Source organism: Aethalodelphis obliquidens, unplaced genomic scaffold, assembly GCF_003676395.1.
Source record: "Aethalodelphis obliquidens isolate GAN/ISIS:26980383/991018 unplaced genomic scaffold, ASM367639v1 scaffold103, whole genome shotgun sequence".
In the NCBI taxonomy this organism is placed as follows: Eukaryota; Metazoa; Chordata; class Mammalia; order Artiodactyla; family Delphinidae; genus Aethalodelphis; species Aethalodelphis obliquidens.
The window spans coordinates 1,745,147-1,763,891 of NW_020838047.1; the positions used below are offsets into that span (position 1 = coordinate 1,745,147).

The window sequence follows — 18,745 nt, forward strand, 5'->3', positions numbered from 1 at the left end:
CGCTGACACAACGGTGCTCTGACCCTGCAGCGAGAGCTCTTGGACGTCGTGGACAAGAATGAGTCTGCGGTCATAGTGGCCCCCACGTCCTCAGGGAAGACCTACGCCTCCTACTACTGCATAGAGAAGGTGCTACGGGAGGGCGACGATGGGGTGGTCGTGTACGTGGCCCCCACCAAGGTAGGTCTGGGGGCTGGGGGGTTGTTCAAGTGACTTAAATTTTCTCTTTCACTCCCGAACCTCCTCTTTTAGTTTAATGCACGTAGTCATGTGGTAGATCTAGCTCTCTTTATTTTTCTTCGCCATTTATTTTTTTCCACTTTTATTGAGATAAAATGGACGTGTAACCTGTTAGTTTCGTGTGTACAACATAATGGTCAATATTTGTATGTATTGTTAAATGATCACCCCCATAATTCTAGTGAACATGAATCATGAATCACCTCACATAGTTATACATTTTTTGTTTCCTTGTGATGAGAACTTTTAAGATCTGCTCTCTTAGAAACTGTCAGGTACACAATACCGTATTGTTAACGATAGTCACTGTTACATCCCCAGACTTATTTATCTTATAACTGGAACTTTGTACCTTTTGACCCCCTTCACCTGTTCTCCCCGCCCTTAGCCCCACCCTAGCCAACCACCAGGCTGTTTTGTTTCCATGTGTCTCACTTTATTTTCTAACCTGCATTTTCTCCTTCCAGTCCGAGAGGCCAAAGTAATACTTCCCTTAGAGCACTGTGAGGCAGAGGTCTGGTCCTGTGATCTTGTCATTCAGCTTTTTGCTCAAACTGAGAGAAGCATCCCGACTATGTCGGGCAATGTTGAGTCTTTAGGAACCCCGCGTTGCCTCTGCTGTTGATGGGATGCATCCTGTCCGCTCTTGGGCGTCAGTGCCTGATGTGTTTCTCATGCCAGGTGGTTTTGCCATATTTCTTTTATGGCTGGAACCACCTAATGCCGAGCTTAAATACAGAAAGTATGATCTTTGTCATTTAGGAGAAAGGCTGATTTACAGGAAGTATAAGTTTGCATATCCTCATTTACAACCCCTTGTTTTTAATGCGATTACTGTTAAGAAAGCCAGATTTACTTGGGATAACTTTGATTCTACAGATTAAAATGAGATCTCACTCCATTTTAGTTCCTAGGAAAATGTGGCGTTGAGTGACGTGGGATCGGGCTCAGAACCAGACTGATCAACATGATTAGTTGAAATTAGCACTTTAGTTTTGATTGTAACTTTTTCGTTTTTCATGGTTACGAAAGCAGTAAGTGTTCATAGCAGGAAATTAATAAAATATGTCAAGAAAAATGAAGCTTACTGGAGGTGGAATTGGTAATTCAACACAATACATATTCCTCTTCTAAAAGTTTTAGAACCCAAAGGTTTTAGAAGCCAAATTACTCTTCTAAAAGTTTAAATCCATTTTTATTCCCTCTGACAGTATATGGAAGTATATATATCCTCTTATTTTTTTCCAACATTCCTATGATCTTTAAACAGTTTTTGCCATACTGCTAGGAAAAATTTCTGTCTCATGATAAATCTGCATTTCTGTGATCACTGATTGGGGAGCCTTTCCGTATGATTTCTGGGCAGTGATATTTCTTTAATCATGAACTACTTGTTCATGACATCTGCCCATTTTCTTTTTCTTGTAGTGGAAGGGCATTGCCTTTTTATTGATTGGCCAGAAGTCTGTATAATAAGTATATTACTTTTTCTCTGTAAAGTATAACCAATATACTTTTGTCATTTTATCTTTTTGCTATATTGCGGTTATATCAATGATATTTTGTTAATATCTTTGTGTAGTCAGATCTATCAGTATTTCCGTTTAGTGTTTCCGAGTGTGCTCAAATATATGAAAATGTCCACTTTCTAGTATCTTTATGCTTATGTTTTAAAGTTTACATTTTAATCTAGGTGAGACTTTTTTGGGCATAGAGTGTGAAATACAGAGATGTGTATAGGTTTGCACACGCTCAGATTTCGCTGGCCACCACCTGCCTAGTCCGGGGTGTGGGTCCCTGTACACTCGCAGGTAGAGGTCTGGGGATGCCCCCAAATACGAGAACCACACGTCCATCCCGGCTGCCCTCCTTGGCCGTTCTACATAGACTCACGGTTTCTTTCTAAGCCTTGGTGGCCCAGGTATCAGCTGTTTGTTTGTCATGCGTGGGCAGCATTTCCTGCTTTTTCCCTCTGATGAAGCCGGGTTTTCCCATTTTACATTGGGTTGAGGTTATAAGTGAGTTCACGTGTAGTCACAGAGCTCAAAGACAGCCTGTGGATTAGGCCGATGGTAGGAGAAAGGGGTGATGAAGCTTCCTGCCCTCCCAGCAGTATGTAATTTTAGACAGTGCCTGTCGTTCTCTCTCTGAGGTTTCCCCTGTACTTTATTATGTAATTAATGGATATTTTCCCCTGTCAATCAGGCCCTTGTCAATCAGGTGGCAGCAACTGTTGAGAATCGTTTTAGCAAAAATCTGCCAAACGGTGTATCTCTGTGCGGTGTTTTTACACGGGACTATCGTCATGAGGCTCTAAACTCCCAGGTAGGACATACACTAATTAATGCATTTGTTATTGAATTATATGATAGTACTTAGAAGTCTCTTTCAGTAGGAATGCAGTATCTTGACAAGGGCTTGTAGAAGTAATTTTCTTGAATTTATAAAAGATGAAGTGGCTTTAAAGAAAATTTAACAGTGTTATATTCCAGAGAGTAAGAAATGGAGCTCATCTTTCTCAGGCATTTAGCTTTTGATTGCAGATTTCAGTTATATTTCATGGCATCATCTTGGTTTATAAGTGGATCGAAAATGATCTGAAGAACCCCATGTTATAAAAACTGACAAACTGATTTCCATTCAGAATAACTGTTTCTTGACCTTTCTTGATGGGAAGGATACTCATCGTAATTTCAAACTGTTGTATTTATGGATGGACTTCATGGTGTTACGTAAATCAGACAGTTTCCCTCCTTATTAAACTCACTGAAAACAGTTACAGCTAAACAGAAAGTGAAAACGTGACTCTAGCACATTGCATGGTAGATGTGAGATGTGACACCCACATCGCCATTTGTAAGAGCACCGCTGCCCAGGGGCGGGGCGTGAGGTCCGACAGAGGCCGGCTGTCGGCCCCTGTGCTGGCCCACTTTCGGCACCCTGGGACTGAGCGGGGCTGCGGCAGAGACACTGGCCATTTCGGCTGCGTGTGGAGTAGCACTGATGGCCGCCATGCGCTCCAGAGTCCAAGCTAGGTGGGCCAACGCGTCACCAGGTGTGTTCTGAAGTTCACCTTCTCCCTCTGCCCCATCCTCTCCCAACTTCCATAGTTGTTCATTTTTAATCAACGGTTTTCAACGTAAACTGAACCTTGGGGTCAGATTTTGAAGGAATAAACCTGCGACAATGAACTCTTCCTATTATTACCGTGAATGCTTATAAATAAGAATTTAAACTTCAAATCTGATATCTTACCATTCTGACCTATAAAAATTGCAGTGTCACAAGATTCAAACGAATATATCATACTTTACTTAATCAGCAGGTCCCTTCAGGAGTTTTAACTCTCTCTTTTATATTCTTAGAACTACATCTGGGTGTAGCAAGTGCTCAAAAGTGTTTGTTTGCACAATGCTTTTGTTTTTAGGTACTTATCACAGTGCCTGCCTGCTTTGAACTTCTGCTGCTAGCTCCGCATCGCCAGGCATGGGTGAAAAGGATCAGATATGTTATATTTGATGAGGTAGGTTTGGTATTATTTCTCTGGGTTGAGTTCCTGGTTGCATAAGCGCCGCACTGAAGACATTTGCTGCTTCGGGGCATTCATCGTCTGCGTGGAGTTTCGGTTGCAGAGGACACTGTCTTTCCCCTGTGAATCACGCCAGTCTTTGGGCTCCGTTTTCCTGTTCTGGCTCAGGACAGGGTATCTGTGTCTGCGGACCTCTGGATGGCAGAGGAGCTGTCTTTGGTGACCACTGTTTCAGAGGAGTAGAACTCACCACCAGGGCATAAGTTTTCCTGGACAGAGATTCCAAAAATCTGATCTTTGATCTCCAAAGCAAAGAGTTTGGGGCTATAACAATGATGTCAGTTATGTACAGTATCTTGTCAGTCGTGGTCCCAGCAGGAAACAGACGACACGCACAAAATGGACGAATTCAAGAACAGCTTTTTGCAAAGGTGTGTGGGCGGGGGGAACTGTGCCGTTAGTGCAGTAGCCCAGGGCGAGGAGGTGACCCCTCAGCCTAAAGGGACAAGGAAAGATGGTCAATGAGACCCACAGGGAGATTGAGTGTGCTGGCCGCTTTGCAAGGGGCAGCTGCCTTAGCCGAGGAGCACACCTGGCTCAGGGTAACCTGCCAGGAAGGCGGCCAATGGCACAAAGACCTCACCCTCATTTCCTTCAGGTCTCTTGCCCAGGCTCTCCTTTGGCCAAAGCCAATGGAACCAGAGAGCATTGGAGCTCTTTTGAAGTAGCCTCTGTGGGTCAGTTTCCCTGGGCAGAGAGAGCAGGATGGAAAATGATGGACGTTTATAGAGCAAATGAAGGATATTGAGAAAGTTTTTACAGCAGAATTAAGAATATTTATTCAAAGAGACTTAAAACATTATAAAAGAATTCTTTTGCTCCAAGGGGTTTTCAGTTTAAAGGGGAAAATGATGATAAGCCTGTATTTCACGTAATTTTTCCTGTTGTAAAGCTTGAAGCTACCAAGCGAGCTGTGCTTTGATTGGTTTGAATCTGACTTACTGTGTTTTTTTTTCCGCTCATTCTGTATATGCTACATCCTGAAGGCCTTGAATATTCATATTGAAAAAAAAAATCCAACAGCTTTGTCTTGGCAATCTAGAACCTTGAATTGTACTCTAGTCTCAAAGCTTTGAAATGCTGTGACATGGGGTACCTGAGTTTCCCCAATTTTATGTCAGGGTAAAGCCGACGGGCTGGTGTATTATCTGACTAGGGCAAAGCCAAATGGGCAGGGGAAGTTTTTTCTTTTTTTTAATTGTCTGGCTCTGATGGTACGTTCTTTCCAGTTGATTGCCAGGTGTCATAGTTTAATCTGTTTAAAGGAGACCATATTTGAGAATCTTCCCTAAATCTAGTTCCATTTGCTTTATTTGGTCAAAGGACATTCGTTAATTCAGCAAATATATAGGGAGTATCTCCACAATGCCAGGCACTGTTGGTGCTGGGAATGCCCAGGGTAAGTCACAGAATCATTGGAAAAAAGGGGATAGACAGCTACGCCTACCCATGACGGTGGCAGCCCGCATCGGTGTGTATGGTGACGAGATGGATCAGTGTGACCCCACTGTGGTGATGGCAGGGAGACAGCAGGGGGACGGCTCTGCGGTGGCTGGTCAGAAAGTCTTCCCATGGGGCGACATTGAACCGAACTCTGCAAGTTCAAAAGGGGGTAAGAGCAGAAGGAACAATATATGTGGAAGCTCTGGGGTAGGAAAGATGTGGTCAGGGAACAAAGCAAAGTTCAGTGTGTCTGGAGGAAAGTGAGGGCAGGATGGGAGAGAGGCTTGAATGAAGCTGGAGAGGCAGGTGGGGGGCGGTTACTCCCAGCACAACATATACGCCCTGTTCAGGAGTTTATATTTTGTTCCACATGCAATGGGAAGATATTGAAGAAATTTAATTGTGGACATGGCCTGATGGAATTCATCCTTGAGACGTATCTGTTGGCTGTGATGTGAAGTGATCAGGGGATGGCCTGGGAAGCTAGGAGGGTGGCCAGGAGGGTATCGTGATTGACTTGGGGGCCGTGGACATGGAGAAAATACTTAGATCTGAAAGACATTTTGGAAAGTAAGATAAAGAGGAATTATTGATGGATTGGTTATGGGAATTAAAAGAATTTGTGTCAAGATTTTCTCTTGCCTGAATTTGCCAATATTTACGTAAACTTGGCATGGTTGATTAAAGGTAATTGGAGACCATGTATGATGATTCAGGTTTCCCTGTCTTATTTTCATTCGCTGATTTTAAATCAACTGAAAAATAATTTATTTAAAGTAAGCTAAAACAAACAAAAGCAGTTCACCCGTTTCTCCCATGCTCACCTGTTACAAATACCTATTTGTTCTCTATGTCTTTGAGCTTGTTTTTTTGTGTGTGGGTTTTTTTTTTTAAGATTTCACATGTGAGATCATTATTTGTCTTTTTATGTCTGATTTGTTGATTTATTCCACTTAGCGTAATGCCCTTGAGGTCCTTCCATGTTGTCACAAATGGGAAGATTTCATTCTTTTTTATGGCTGAATAATATTCCATTCTGCATATACGTACCACAATTTCTTTATCCACTCATCCTTCAGTGGACACTTAGATTGCTTCATGTCTTGGCTGTTATACATAGTGCTGCAATTAACATGGGGAATGCTTATATCTTTTGGTATATCTTTTGGTATTCTTTGGATAAATACCCCGAAGTGGAATTGCTGGATCATATGGTAACTCTATTTTTAGGTTTTTGAGGAACCTCCATACTGTTTTCCGCAGTGGCTGCACCAGTTCCCACCAACAGTGCACAAGCGTTCTCTTTTCTCCACATTCTTGCCAACATTTGTTATTTGTGTTCTTTTTGATGGTGGCCGTTCTGACAGAGGCGAGTGATATCTCATGTGGTTTTGATTTTCATTTCTCAATGACTGGTGATGTTGAGCATCTTTTCATCTGCCTGTTGGCCATCTGTTTGTTTTCTTTGGAAAAATATCTCTTCAGACCTTCTGCTCATTTTTAATGGAGAACTTTTGTCTTTAATAGGTCCACTGTCTTGGTGGAGAAATTGGAGCAGAAGTCTGGGAGCATCTCCTTGTCATGATCCGCTGTCCCTTCCTGGCCCTTTCTGCTACCATTAGCAACCCGGAGCATCTCACCGAGTAGGCATTAGCTTCTAGTCCGGATACAGTGCTTATCTATTTTGAATGTTTGAATGTCATGCTTTCTATCTGGGTTCTGGAGAGTTTCATAACTTTCTGGTGAATTTATTACCTTATCTCTGGATATTCAAGGAGCAGAGTCACCCCTCCTGGCAGGTGCTGAGCAAGCCCACACTCTATAAAGGAAAATCAAGGGTTCTCCCAGCTGGATCTGCAGCTGACTAGGAAATTTCCCCCATATCTCAAAAAAGGTTCACCAGAAGTTATCGATTTATGTTTCTTTTTCTTTGTCCTTTACCAAGAAATAAAATTAAAATGGTATAATGACATGCTCTGCCATGGACCTTGAGATTTCTTACGTTGTCCCACTTTGTAGATGTTTAGAAAGATAGTGAAGCCTTATTGGTTGGAAACCCCATATTATTTATCCACGGGGCTAGATTTTTGCCCACCAACAACAACAATTATAGCAAAGACTCCTATTTGCCAGGTGCTGTTCTAAGTGCTTTGCATATGTTAATTTATTTTAAATGGCCAACAACCCTTATGATTTATTATTTTCATTACTACTGTTAGATAGTCTTTTCCATACTGCTATTATTATTTCCATTTTAAATGTGGAAAATGAGGCCCAGAGAGATTTTGTGATCCAACCGAGAGCTTCAGCCCATGGTAAGGAGGCTGGGATTCGATCTTAGGTCATCTGGCTCCAGGGCCTATTCCCTTCAGTAATTTTTAAGGCACATAGAATTTTCTTTATTTAAAGTACTTTAAAATCCTTTCACAGGAAGTGGTTCCATGTTCTGCCTAAATAATACGTAATTTAAATTTTTAAGGTGGCTACGATCCATAAAACAGTACTGGAAACAAACGGACAGTATGATAGAAAAAAATACTGCTTCTTCAAGAAATGCCGGCTGCCGCGCCAGTTCTCACCAAGACTACTTACTGAGGAAGCAGTCGTATAAAGTGAGACTTGGTATGTTTGACATATTCATAGGAATTTTATCTTTTCCTTTCAAGTTATTCCAGCCATTGTGTGTTCATTCATTTGGAAATCCTTGCTCTTCATTTCCAGTGCTCTATGCAGAGAGATACAATGATTTAGAGAAGCACATATGTTCAGTAAACAATCATGACATCTCCTTTGACCATTTTCACCCGTGCGCTGCGCTGACCGTGGACCATGTGAGTGATGGTTCCGCCATGTTTGTTCTGAGCCACATCGGTGGTTTGTATCATATTGCAAAGCTGCCTGGGAGACACTCCTCAGAATTACAGAATCGATGCTCTGTAACAGATATTGAACCTGAGTTTTAAGAGTAACAAGAATAACTTCATAGTTTTCATCTGCTCCTGAGTGGTGTCTACATCTGCAAAGCTTAAGAATGACTGAACATCTTAACCTGAAGTTTTTTGGAGTCGATTTTCTTTATTGTTTGCCCATTTTCCTTCTTCTCAGCACCTGTGTCCCATCTGTCCACCTTCAAGGACACTAACTCTTCTCTTAATGCAGCTACAACTGTGTGTGGACAGTACCTTGTACGTGTGAGAATCTGATTGCTGTGAATTAGTTCAAACAAGGAAAAGACACTTTTCACTAACATAGCAATCACATGACTTTTTGGTAGTGAATCAGTAAGGTGGAGGTCTTAAGGGGACCTCATGTGGCGCACTGGGGTTTGAGTGGGGGAAGATTTCTTAATTTTTCTTGCATATTATTTTTCCTCTTTCCTTCTATTCTCAGGAATGGCCCATTAAAGCTCTGGTTGCCTCTCAAAGTGATAATTAAGCAATAGTTTGCCTTCCTTCCAAGACTGGATAAGTTAAATATACTCTAAATTCTGTTGTCAGATGAGCCTTCTAAATGGACAGTTTTTCAGGCACATGGAGGTTTCTTTATTTAAGATATTTGATGTCACACGGAGTAGTTCCATGTTCTGCCTAAATAGTCATCTGGATCAGAAAGCTAATTTAGATGAATAATTAGTAAGGGTAATTCTGATCCTGCCGAGCCTCTAGTGGCTTTTCTTTGGAACCGGCAAAAGGCACAGCTCCTTAGCTAGGCTTCCCAGGTCTTCTGGGAACTGGCCCCAAGTCCTTTCTGTTCATCCACTTGATGGATTTTACCTGGAAGCCCTCATGATTTGTATATAAACTGGAGTGTTTCAGCACAGATGCAAAGTGCCCGTTGTCCAGACTCTGTTCATCTTTGATGATTCTTCTAATGGGAAACCTCTCCAGAATCCTCTGTGACTTCCTTAGCTGGATGGAATCTTCTCTCCGTAGCACCTTGTCTATATTTTTCTTGTATGATAACAGTTATGGCCAGCTTGCTGCTGAAGTTCTTTACATGCTTGTCTTCTTACTAGACTAAGTCCTTGAAGACAGAGTTTGTGTCCTTGTAGTTTGTAACTAACTGCTATGTATATAAAATTAAAATGTATATTACACAAATATAGCCAACCCAAATGGAGCACTTACTTTGGGTTCTAAGAATTTTATGTATTTTGTCTCTTTTAACCATCACCATTTTAGGATACATGCTGTATTGATATTCCCATTTGGCAAGTGAGGAAGGTGGGGCAGAGAGAACTTGTACCACTGAGGAAGGGGTGGGGCTGGGATGCAGTCTCAGATAGACCGATTCCAGAGCCTGCAGTCGTATCACTGTATTCTGGACAATCTGGTGGACAAATGCCTGGGTGAGGAGTGAGTGAGAATCACTTTATAGCCTTTGTGCTGTGATGCAGTAGCTTCTAAAAGCAACGGAATGAATCCTAGCGATGGTAATTTTCCAACAGGATTTTATTATGGAACTTTCTCTTGTGTGGCAGTGGCTCTATTTACACTCTAAAGAAAACTAAAATGTGGACAAAATTCCTGTGACCTAACTCACATCCCCAAACTAGAATAGTGATGATAACCCAAAAATTGATAACAAGACTCCTTTCTGTGTCTTCCTCTCCTTTTCTCTTCTCTTTCCACGTTATTTCCTGGTGTTTTTAAGTAGCGTAGTATTTTCACAGTCACTTGTTGTGTTTAGATGGTTCAGGGAAGGTTGTCTTTAAACAGCAGTGAGCACGGTGGTTGGGAGAACTTGGCGAGGTGGGCATTTTGGTCCAAGTGCCTTTCCTCTATCTCAGAACCTATTAATGAATCAACTGGGAAGCTGCTCTAGCTTCTGTAACCCCACGTGACCTCTGCAAACGTCACGCTGCTGCCTGAGTTTCCTTCAGGCTCCTGGACATTGGCAATAGGAACGGGGCTTGGACAGTGTTAAATATGTATTTTGGCAGCTGTGTGTATGGGATGTTTCCTAAAGCATCAGTGGTAGAAAAGCAAGTCGGCCTTTCTGAACAAGGAGATGCTTCCTGATCTTGTGTAGTAGACCTCAGATTGATGTGCGAGAGTGGGTGGCGTGGAAAAGTGTAATGAACTGTGGCAACATAAAGAGTAGTGCCGTCCCCCTTGGGTGTCCGCTCTGTAGCTCTGTCACAAGGGTGGTCCCAGAAGGAAGGGGGGCAGGATGAGTGAGGTGAGGGAGTGCCCACCTTCACATGAGGCTCGTTTCTGGCAGAGTGGAGAGTTATCCGGCCCCCCAGGGACAGCTGCAGGCTGCCGGGGGTGGGGTGGGCTGACGGTGTCAGCCCCAGCAAGTGTGGGAGGAGCCGAGCCACTGGTCTTTTTCGCCTGCACGTGGAGCAGTGCTTCCGTCACCTGCGAGGTTGGGGACGATGTGATTTGCCCAAACAACATCGTGAGTAATGCTGTGTGTTCATAAATGAAGGAGGGTGTGAATCTGTGACCTTTTATGTCTCTTCCTTTTACACCTGGGCTGGCTCAGTTTTTTACCAGCTCGTAAATTATCGTATCGTGAAGGCCAGCTGAAGGGAATGCCCAGCTTTTAGCCACCGAGTCCTGAAATTGATTAAAAACATTAAGACCTGTAGGTTGGTCATTCATCAGTCACAGCGAGAGTTGAGGCATCGATCACGTGCCAGGCGGTTTACTAGGCCTGTGCCACGTATTACGTAACTTAATTCTGACAACAAATCCGTGGCAAAGGCAGAATTGCCCTCCATGGTAGAAATAAGGACACGCAGGCTTTTTAAAAGCTTAAAAGCCCTAAGAAATCATAAGCATTCTCGTGACCAAAACAAAAGATTTGTGTCTTAAAAATTATGATAGTTCTTGGATTTATTTTATTTAGGCAAAATAATTTGCCACTTTTAAGTAGTAATAATAAGAGAAGAAAATGCTAACATTCCAAAATAACATATTCACGTACTATTTGGCAAAATGTAGTTTTTTCTGTTCAGTCAGTTCAGTGCTCAGACTCAGATGCTGAACAGTGATTCCAGGAAATCACCTGCATCCTATAGATTTTTACAAGCCTCCTTCAAAGCCTGGTTGATTATTTTAATTGAAATACGTTTGACATAAAACCTTGTATAAGTTTAAGGGGTGCAGCATGTTGATTTGATACATTTATTTTGCAGTGTGTCTGCCACCTGTGTCAAGTCTGAGTCCTCATCCCTTTTTATTTCTTTAACATCTTTTACTTTTTATTATTTTTTAAAATTTATTTATTTATTTTTGGCTGCGTCAAGTCTTCGTTGCTGCGCGCAGGCTTTCTCTAGTTGTGGCAAGCGTGGGCTACTGTTCGTTGTGGTGCGCGGGCTCTTCATTGCAGTGGCTTCTCTTGTCGCGGAACACGGGCTCTAGGCGTGCGGGCTCAGTAATTGTGGTGCACAGGCTCAGTAGTTGTGGCTCGTGGGCTCTAGGGCGCAAGCTCAGTAGTTGTGGCGCATGGGCTTAATTGCTCCACGGTATGTGTCACCTTCTCGGACCAGGGATAGAACCCATGGCCCCTGCATTGTCAGGCGTATTCTTAACCACTGAGCCACCAGGGAAGCCCCGCATCCCTTTTTTGTGGTGGGACAATTAAGATCTAGTCTCTCAGCATGTTTGGTGTTCATAATACAGCTTTGTTTTCTGTAATCACTGGGCATTAGCTCTTCAAGACTTATTTATCTACTAGTTTAAAAAGTTTTGAAAAACCCGTGCTGACGCATTTATCTTGTTTGCTTTTAGCACAGTCTGTGAGGCGGCAGGACAGATATTTTGATCCTATATTGTAGATGAGGAGCTGGCATTTAGAGGTGGAATTAGAACTAGACCTTCTGATGCAAACTTGATTGCACTTCCCATCCTACTAAACAATTGTTTTCAGCTGTATTGTTTGGGGTGGCTTTTTTAGCCCAGAACTTCCAAACCTGAGTTTCATAACTTAGTAGCTGTTTACGAAAACAAGTTTCTTGTTGTCAAATAATTTTGGAGAAATCTGGGTCCTGTAGCCCCTTCCTGGAGAGTTAACATTTCCGGTGAGAGCCCTTGAGGAGGCCTATTCCTAGAATGAAAGCCCCTGTCCTCAACCTTTCTTTTGAAGAAAACCTGCCGGCGTCTCAGGGATCATAGTTTCACAGGCAGTGGATTCGTAGCAACAGTGGTTGAATCCAGTAGCATTTACTGCAGTAAAGGGTTTTGGAGAACAGGAATTTTTAATTTATATTTTAAAATATTTGCGGAAAAATAATGACGTGGATATCCAGAAGGCTTAGCAGAACCAAGTCAGTAACCTGGGGAGAAGTTTCCTTGAGTGTCGTGAAGGTGACCTTCAAGTTGTCATAGGACTTGAGAAAATCAGATTTGCCCCTTTTAGCCTGGCTTGGTGCTCAAAAGCCAGGAATCATATTCATAATTAAATCAGTTCCACTTCCAGTTACAGGGTGGAGGCTGTGCGTTCTTGTCTAAACTGAGTCCACAGATCTTTGAGCCTCCCAGCCCTCATAAGAGAATTGGCTCAGCTGAAACCTCTTAGGAAATATAAAAACCTTTCGGTGGGCTTTTGAGTTTTTTTCTCTCTTGGTAAATCAGGGACACTCTCGGTTAGTATTTTGTTTGCGCTGAGCCATTACTGAGCATGTTAGATCAGTGCTGTTTTCAGTGTCTTTGGGTTCATGATGATGCTGAGGCAGAGGATGGAACGTCAGATGGAATAGAAGGAATATTAAATTTTTCAATTTTATTTTAAACATAGATTGAAAAGTTTGGATTCCCTTCTGATCTTACCCTTTCGCCTCGAGAAATGATCCAGCTTTATGATACCATGTTTGAATTCTGGGAAGGTTGGCCCAGGGCTCAGGTAAATAGTAATTCTGCAATTATTTTGAATTGATTGAAGTGGATGGTACCTGCTGCTCACAAAGACAAGCTCTCACTCTTTCTAATCACTTGCATCTGATCTTTGAAAGTTACCTGTGGACTCTTTGCAAAATAAGGTCGCCCCTTCTCTAGACAGCCTTCCTCCTGACGGTCTGTGTTTTCCTGTAACTGGGCGGAATGCCCCTGAACTCCTGAGCACGCTTCCTCTTTCACTTTCTGTGATAGGACAATCCTTTCATCTCCCCTCCTATGTGCTGGGTCCTGGGTTTCTGTTCCTGCCTTTCTCTCTTCTCGCGCCCCTCCCTTCTCTCTGTCCATCTTTGTTCATCTCCTGTTTGGTTTTGCTGCACATTCTGCCTTAAGAGTTCACCATCCTATTAGGTTTACACACCAGAAATGTTGGGGAGATAGAAGTTCATCCTCTACTCTCAAGACGCTTGTAATTCTGTTAGTGAGACATATTGCTGAGAAACACTTTTGGATTTTCTTGCATGATTTTATTGAATTTTGTGGTATTCCTTTTCAAGGAGTTGTGTCCGGAGGAATTCGTTCATTTTAAGAATAAAATAGTCATTCGAAAGGTGGATGCTAGAAAGTATGAAGAGAGCTTAAAGGCAGAGCTGACGGGCTGGGTGAAGAGCGGTCACGTCCAGGAGGTAATTATCACACATGTTTTGGGTGAAGCACCTCTGTGTTCTTGTCCCCTTGAGTTGTGCTGTGCAGTCATTACTATTTTCTGGCTTTCTTTAATCTTCAGCTTCCATTGTAGGATTTTCAGTTGAGCACGAAGTCCAGTGATTCTGAGATAGACTAGAGAGAGAGAAAGGACCTATGTCCTTGTCTTGTCCTCTGTCCCTGCCCTGGCGTGTGCTCCACGTTCTGACGGATGAGGACAGAGGGACCCTTTCCTGGTCATGATGCTCAGGAATCACAGTGACAGCAGCTGAGGAGAGCTTTTCATCCCTTTATCTCTTTTTCATCTGGAAAGTTTTTTTTTCTTTTATGATTTTTATTTTAATTTGTAGGAACTATTTTTGTATTACAACCTTAGTCCGGGGTCGTATGAGTTACGAATATTTGTTTTAAGTAAGTTGCTGGTCTTTTTATTTTGGAGTTTGCTCTGTTGTCACATATTAAGGTTTCTGATTTTGGGGGTGTGACATATATTAGAGTTTTCTCAGGTGAGTTTTTCCCATTCTATTTTAACTAACCTCCTGCTCCTATATAATTATATTTTATTCCACTTATTTTGTAAAAAAAACCTTTAAAATGTATTTGTAAGTGATACGTGATATAGAGAGAAACTTATATATGTATATATATGTTACATGATGTAGAGAGAAACTGATTTACCCCACCTCCTGCCATGTAGTGGAACCAGCATCATTTACCAAATAATCCTCTTCCTGACTGATTTGTGTTGCCTTAAAAAATTGCATGTTAAATTGCATGCGCGCATGTGCGTGGGTATTACTGTTTATCTTTTTGTTCTCTCGTATATGATATATAAATGTTGATTTATATATTTCTTTGATGGTTCTTTTGCAATGTTTTATTTTATACTTTCATTATTTTTGTTTTTGTTACATAGTCTATTAAAGAACCACAGAAATATAGATTAGATAACTATGAAAATGTTTTAGCCAGAGGCAGGAATTCATGTCTTCATTACGCAGAACTTACAATAATTTTCTTTTCACTGCTACAGGCCAGAATGGTCCTGAGGAATCTTCGTCCTCCTTCGGTGGTTAGTTCAGAAAACATGGCACGTATGTTTCCACGTCTTGTTGAAAAGCTAAGACAAATGGAGAAGTTACCTGCACTGTTTTTTTTGTAAGTCATTTAATTTGTTTTTGGTTGTAATTTGTATTAGATGCATTCTTTTAAGTAGAGGGAAGTTACACAAACTTGACTCTTGTAAAATAGTGTTCAATACGATTTTTGGTGCCCTTTTGTTATTAGAGTGCCGATTTAAAACTACACCTTTCTAGTTTAGTTCTTACAAAAATAATTTTACTTGTGCTGTTACATATCACCTTCTTTATTTGGTTTTCCTTCTCCATTTCTTCTTCTCCTTTTACTCTAAACTAGTGTATTTTTAATTAGGTCTTGTTAATTTTCAGTCAATACCTAGGTTTTTTACAAAAGAGATCGAATGTTTATGCACACAATTACCCCACATAAAATTAAAGTAGCCTTGCAATATGCTAGTTTAAATCCCAAGGTGCCAGGAAGTCTGGACCATATGTCCCTAGGGATTTCCATTTCAAAAGGTATAAAGCCCAGACTCTGGAGACATTTCTGGATTGTAGAGGCCAGTAACCCCTGGGTTTACCTGGTCCCTAGAAAGAAATAATCACAATCCAAGAAGTTAGGATGAAAACCCCCAATTCTCTCCATCCTGCCTAAAAGAGCAAAATTTTACTGTACGATCTCACTTGTATGTGGAATCTGAAAAAGCCTTACTCATAGAAACAGAGTAGATTAGTGGTTTCCAGGGACATGGGGGCGACAGAAAGGGAGGAGACGCTGGTCAAAGGTACAGACTTCCAGTTATGTAATGAATAAGTCCTGAGGATCTAATTCCATCATGGTGACTACAGGTAACAATACTGTATTGCATACTTGAAAGTGGCTAAGAGTAGATTTGAAATGTTCTCACTACAAAAGGAAAGAAAGGTAACATTGTGAGGTGGTGGTTTTGTGAACTAACCTTATTACAGTCATCGTTTTGCTATGTTTACCTTTATCAACTTGTCATGTTTTGTATAACTTAAACGTATGCAGCGTTATATGTCAATTATGTCTCAATAAAACTGAAAACAAAAACACACAGAGAAAAGCAAAGGAGGCACTAAAATTCACAAAAGATTTGGCCGTCAAGAAATCTGACTTGTTTCACTAACCGTAATATTCTCTAGTGAAATAAGTCAGACAGAGAAAGGCGAATACTGTATGCTATCACTTATATGTGGAATCTAAAAAATAATACAAATGAATGTGTAAGTAAAACAGAAACGGTCGGGCTTCCCTGGTGGCGCAGTGGTTGAGAGTCCGCCTGCCGAGGCAGGGGACACGGATTCGTGCCCCGGTCCGGGAAGATCCCACATGCCGCAGAGCGGCTGGGCCCGTGAGCCATGGCGGCTGAGCCTGCGCGTCCGGAGCCTGTGCTCCGCAACGGGAGAGGCCACAACGGTGAGAGGCCCACGTACCGCAAAAAAAAAAACAAAAAAAAAAACAGAAACGGTCACACAGACATAGAAAACAAACTTACGGTTACCAAAGGGAAGAGGAAAAGTGGGGAGGGACAAATGAGGGGTTTGGGATTAACAGATGCAAACTACTATATATTAGATAGGCAACAAGGACCTACTGTATAGCACAGGGAATGGTAGCCCTGATCTTGTAATAACCTAAATGGAATAGAATTTTCAAAAATACTGAGTTACCATGTTGTACAACTGAAACTAACATGATATTGTATATCAACTGTACTTCGGAAAAAAAAAATATCTAACACTAAGGGTCTTTGATGCTGTTACAAGACAGACCTAAAGACCAGTGGAATTAGACACAAAAACAACTACAATAACAATAAAAATAAATAAAAAGGAGTAAAACAATTTTTTCTCACCTCTTAAGAGAGGAAGAAGGAACATCTGTCTTCTGTAAATAGAGAAAATCCATTGTTATCTGTTCCTTGCCTGTGGCGTGCCTGACCCCTCTTCCAGGAGAAATCTCTGGGGGCTCTGCTTGCCATTGCCCCAGGGGGGGACTTCCTGTTTCCTGTAAGGCGGTTAATGATGGGTCTGCCGACCCAGAACACCTCGTGTGCCTGTTCAGGATGAAGCTCATAAAAGTGGAGATTAAAAACTCAACAGCTGTGTGTCAGGATGACAGCAGTGGATGGCTATATGACTGAATTGTATTTATCACATTAATTTCAAGGCAAGCGTTCTTTTCCTTTGTTTCCAGATTTAATTTAGGGGCTGTAGAGAGAAGCGCTGGAAGTGTGAAAAGGTTCCTAGAGATAAAGCAACAGAGCAGAAGGCCCCTCAAGGCTGATAAGGAGGACTATGACATGGAGAGCAAACTTCGAAAAGTTAGAAAATCCCTTGAGACACAGAAGACAATGTGAGTATGTGACTCAACGCACTGGTGGTTGGAAGGCTGAAATACGTCACAAGTCCCAACAGGAGTGTACACTGGGCTATGCAGACATCCTAGCTGTCCCTTATTTGCAGGCCGGTTCTGTGCTTCGGAGAACTGTGTGTGCTCCTGGCTCCTGCCTTGTTCTCGGTGTCTAATTCTGATGACTCTGCGTCTGAGATGCGTCTTTCCTTCCTCCCACCCTCCCATCCTCAGTGGCAGCCTGGTCTGGACGGGCCCGCATCTTCCTCGGGCGATCACAGAGGTCTTCTTCTTGGACTTGGGCGCTCCGAGGCTCACCACCCTGCGGTGTAGCTGACACCACTCTTGCTGACATTCTCATTGATTAACTTACCCACACTCACTGTTCCTTCTCCTGGGCCATTGTTGGTGGACCACCATCTTTGGAGTTTTGCCCTCACTTTTTCAGATCACGTCCTACTACTCTCATCCTTCAATACTCAATATTTACTCTTCTCCCTGTGTGCCACGTCCTCCTGCACTTTCCCGTGACATGGCCCTTCTGCCTTGAGGTCCCTCCTTCCCTCTCACCCCCAGAGCTTCTGCTCATGAGTTCGCTGTGCCTCTCTGAAGCTTGCCCTCATGCCCCACTTAGATTTAGTGCCCTTTCTCCCGGGCTCTTGCTACGCTGCAGTATTTAGTAGGTCGATTACGATGTGTTGCTGTCTTATTCCTAAATCGTTAAGCTCTCTCACAGCAGGGACCGTGCATTTTCCTCTTTTTATTAATATGTCCAGTTGTTATCGAATGACTCGGGTCCTGATTCTCGCTGGACCCGATTACATACTCACAGATGTCGGCAGAAAGGAGAGGTTCCTTTAATCAGGATGCGGCAATGTGGGGAGATGGTGGACTCAGTGTTCCCCCAAAACCACCTCTGAGATTCTGTTCGGCCATGGAAGTTTTAAAGGGAAGGAGGAGAGTAATCTCAGTTAATCACTGAGATGGGGGGTCAGGGTCATCGCCGTCCCCCACTATGTGCAGGCTCGTGGAATCCTCGTCATCTTCCTCTAGGTGTTCTCTCAATCACGCCGTTTGTTGGGGAGATTACTGAAGGGGAAGCTTGGGAAGAGATCTGGTCACCTGTTAATTACTGACTCTTCTCTCCTCCTTCTTTGATCTGCAGAAAGAACCGATACGTTAGGCAAAGTATTGCGTGATCTAAAGACTTGAAAGGTGTACTTGGGCCGGAGATGAGTAGAGCATGGGGTGCCTGGTGAAAAGTCACGATACAGCTCTGCTAAAGTGACAAGGAAAGGGGCTTCCTGCTGAGGGCGGTTTCCTGTAAAGAGCTGCTTACAAAGTCTTAACACATTGCTTGGCAGGTCACAGCTGGTCCATAAATATTTTGCAATGACTGGTAGTTATTTCCCTGAAAGTTGAAACAGCTTTTAGAGCTTCTCGGGCTCAGATTTTTCATATTCCGGAGCAG

The 18,745-nt window shown here is 42.5% G+C and overlaps 1 protein-coding gene across 4 annotated transcripts in view; it reads left to right on the forward strand.

The window, feature by feature from the left end:
* DDX60 (DExD/H-box helicase 60) overlaps positions 1-18,745 on the forward strand; it is an 85,398-nt gene that overhangs the window by 38,065 nt on the left and 28,588 nt on the right. For all 4 annotated transcript variants that reach the window (XM_027096502.1, XM_027096498.1, XM_027096501.1 and 1 more), the window contains exons 17-26: positions 31-180; positions 2,446-2,565; positions 3,668-3,763; positions 6,800-6,915; positions 7,752-7,894; positions 7,994-8,103; positions 13,019-13,123; positions 13,671-13,799; positions 14,852-14,976; positions 17,119-17,277. In XM_027096502.1, the coding sequence (XP_026952303.1) occupies positions 31-180; positions 2,446-2,565; positions 3,668-3,763; positions 6,800-6,915; positions 7,752-7,894; positions 7,994-8,103; positions 13,019-13,123; positions 13,671-13,799; positions 14,852-14,976; positions 17,119-17,277 (1,253 nt within the window). The remainder of the gene's footprint in view (positions 1-30; positions 181-2,445; positions 2,566-3,667; positions 3,764-6,799; positions 6,916-7,751; positions 7,895-7,993; positions 8,104-13,018; positions 13,124-13,670; positions 13,800-14,851; positions 14,977-17,118; positions 17,278-18,745) is intronic.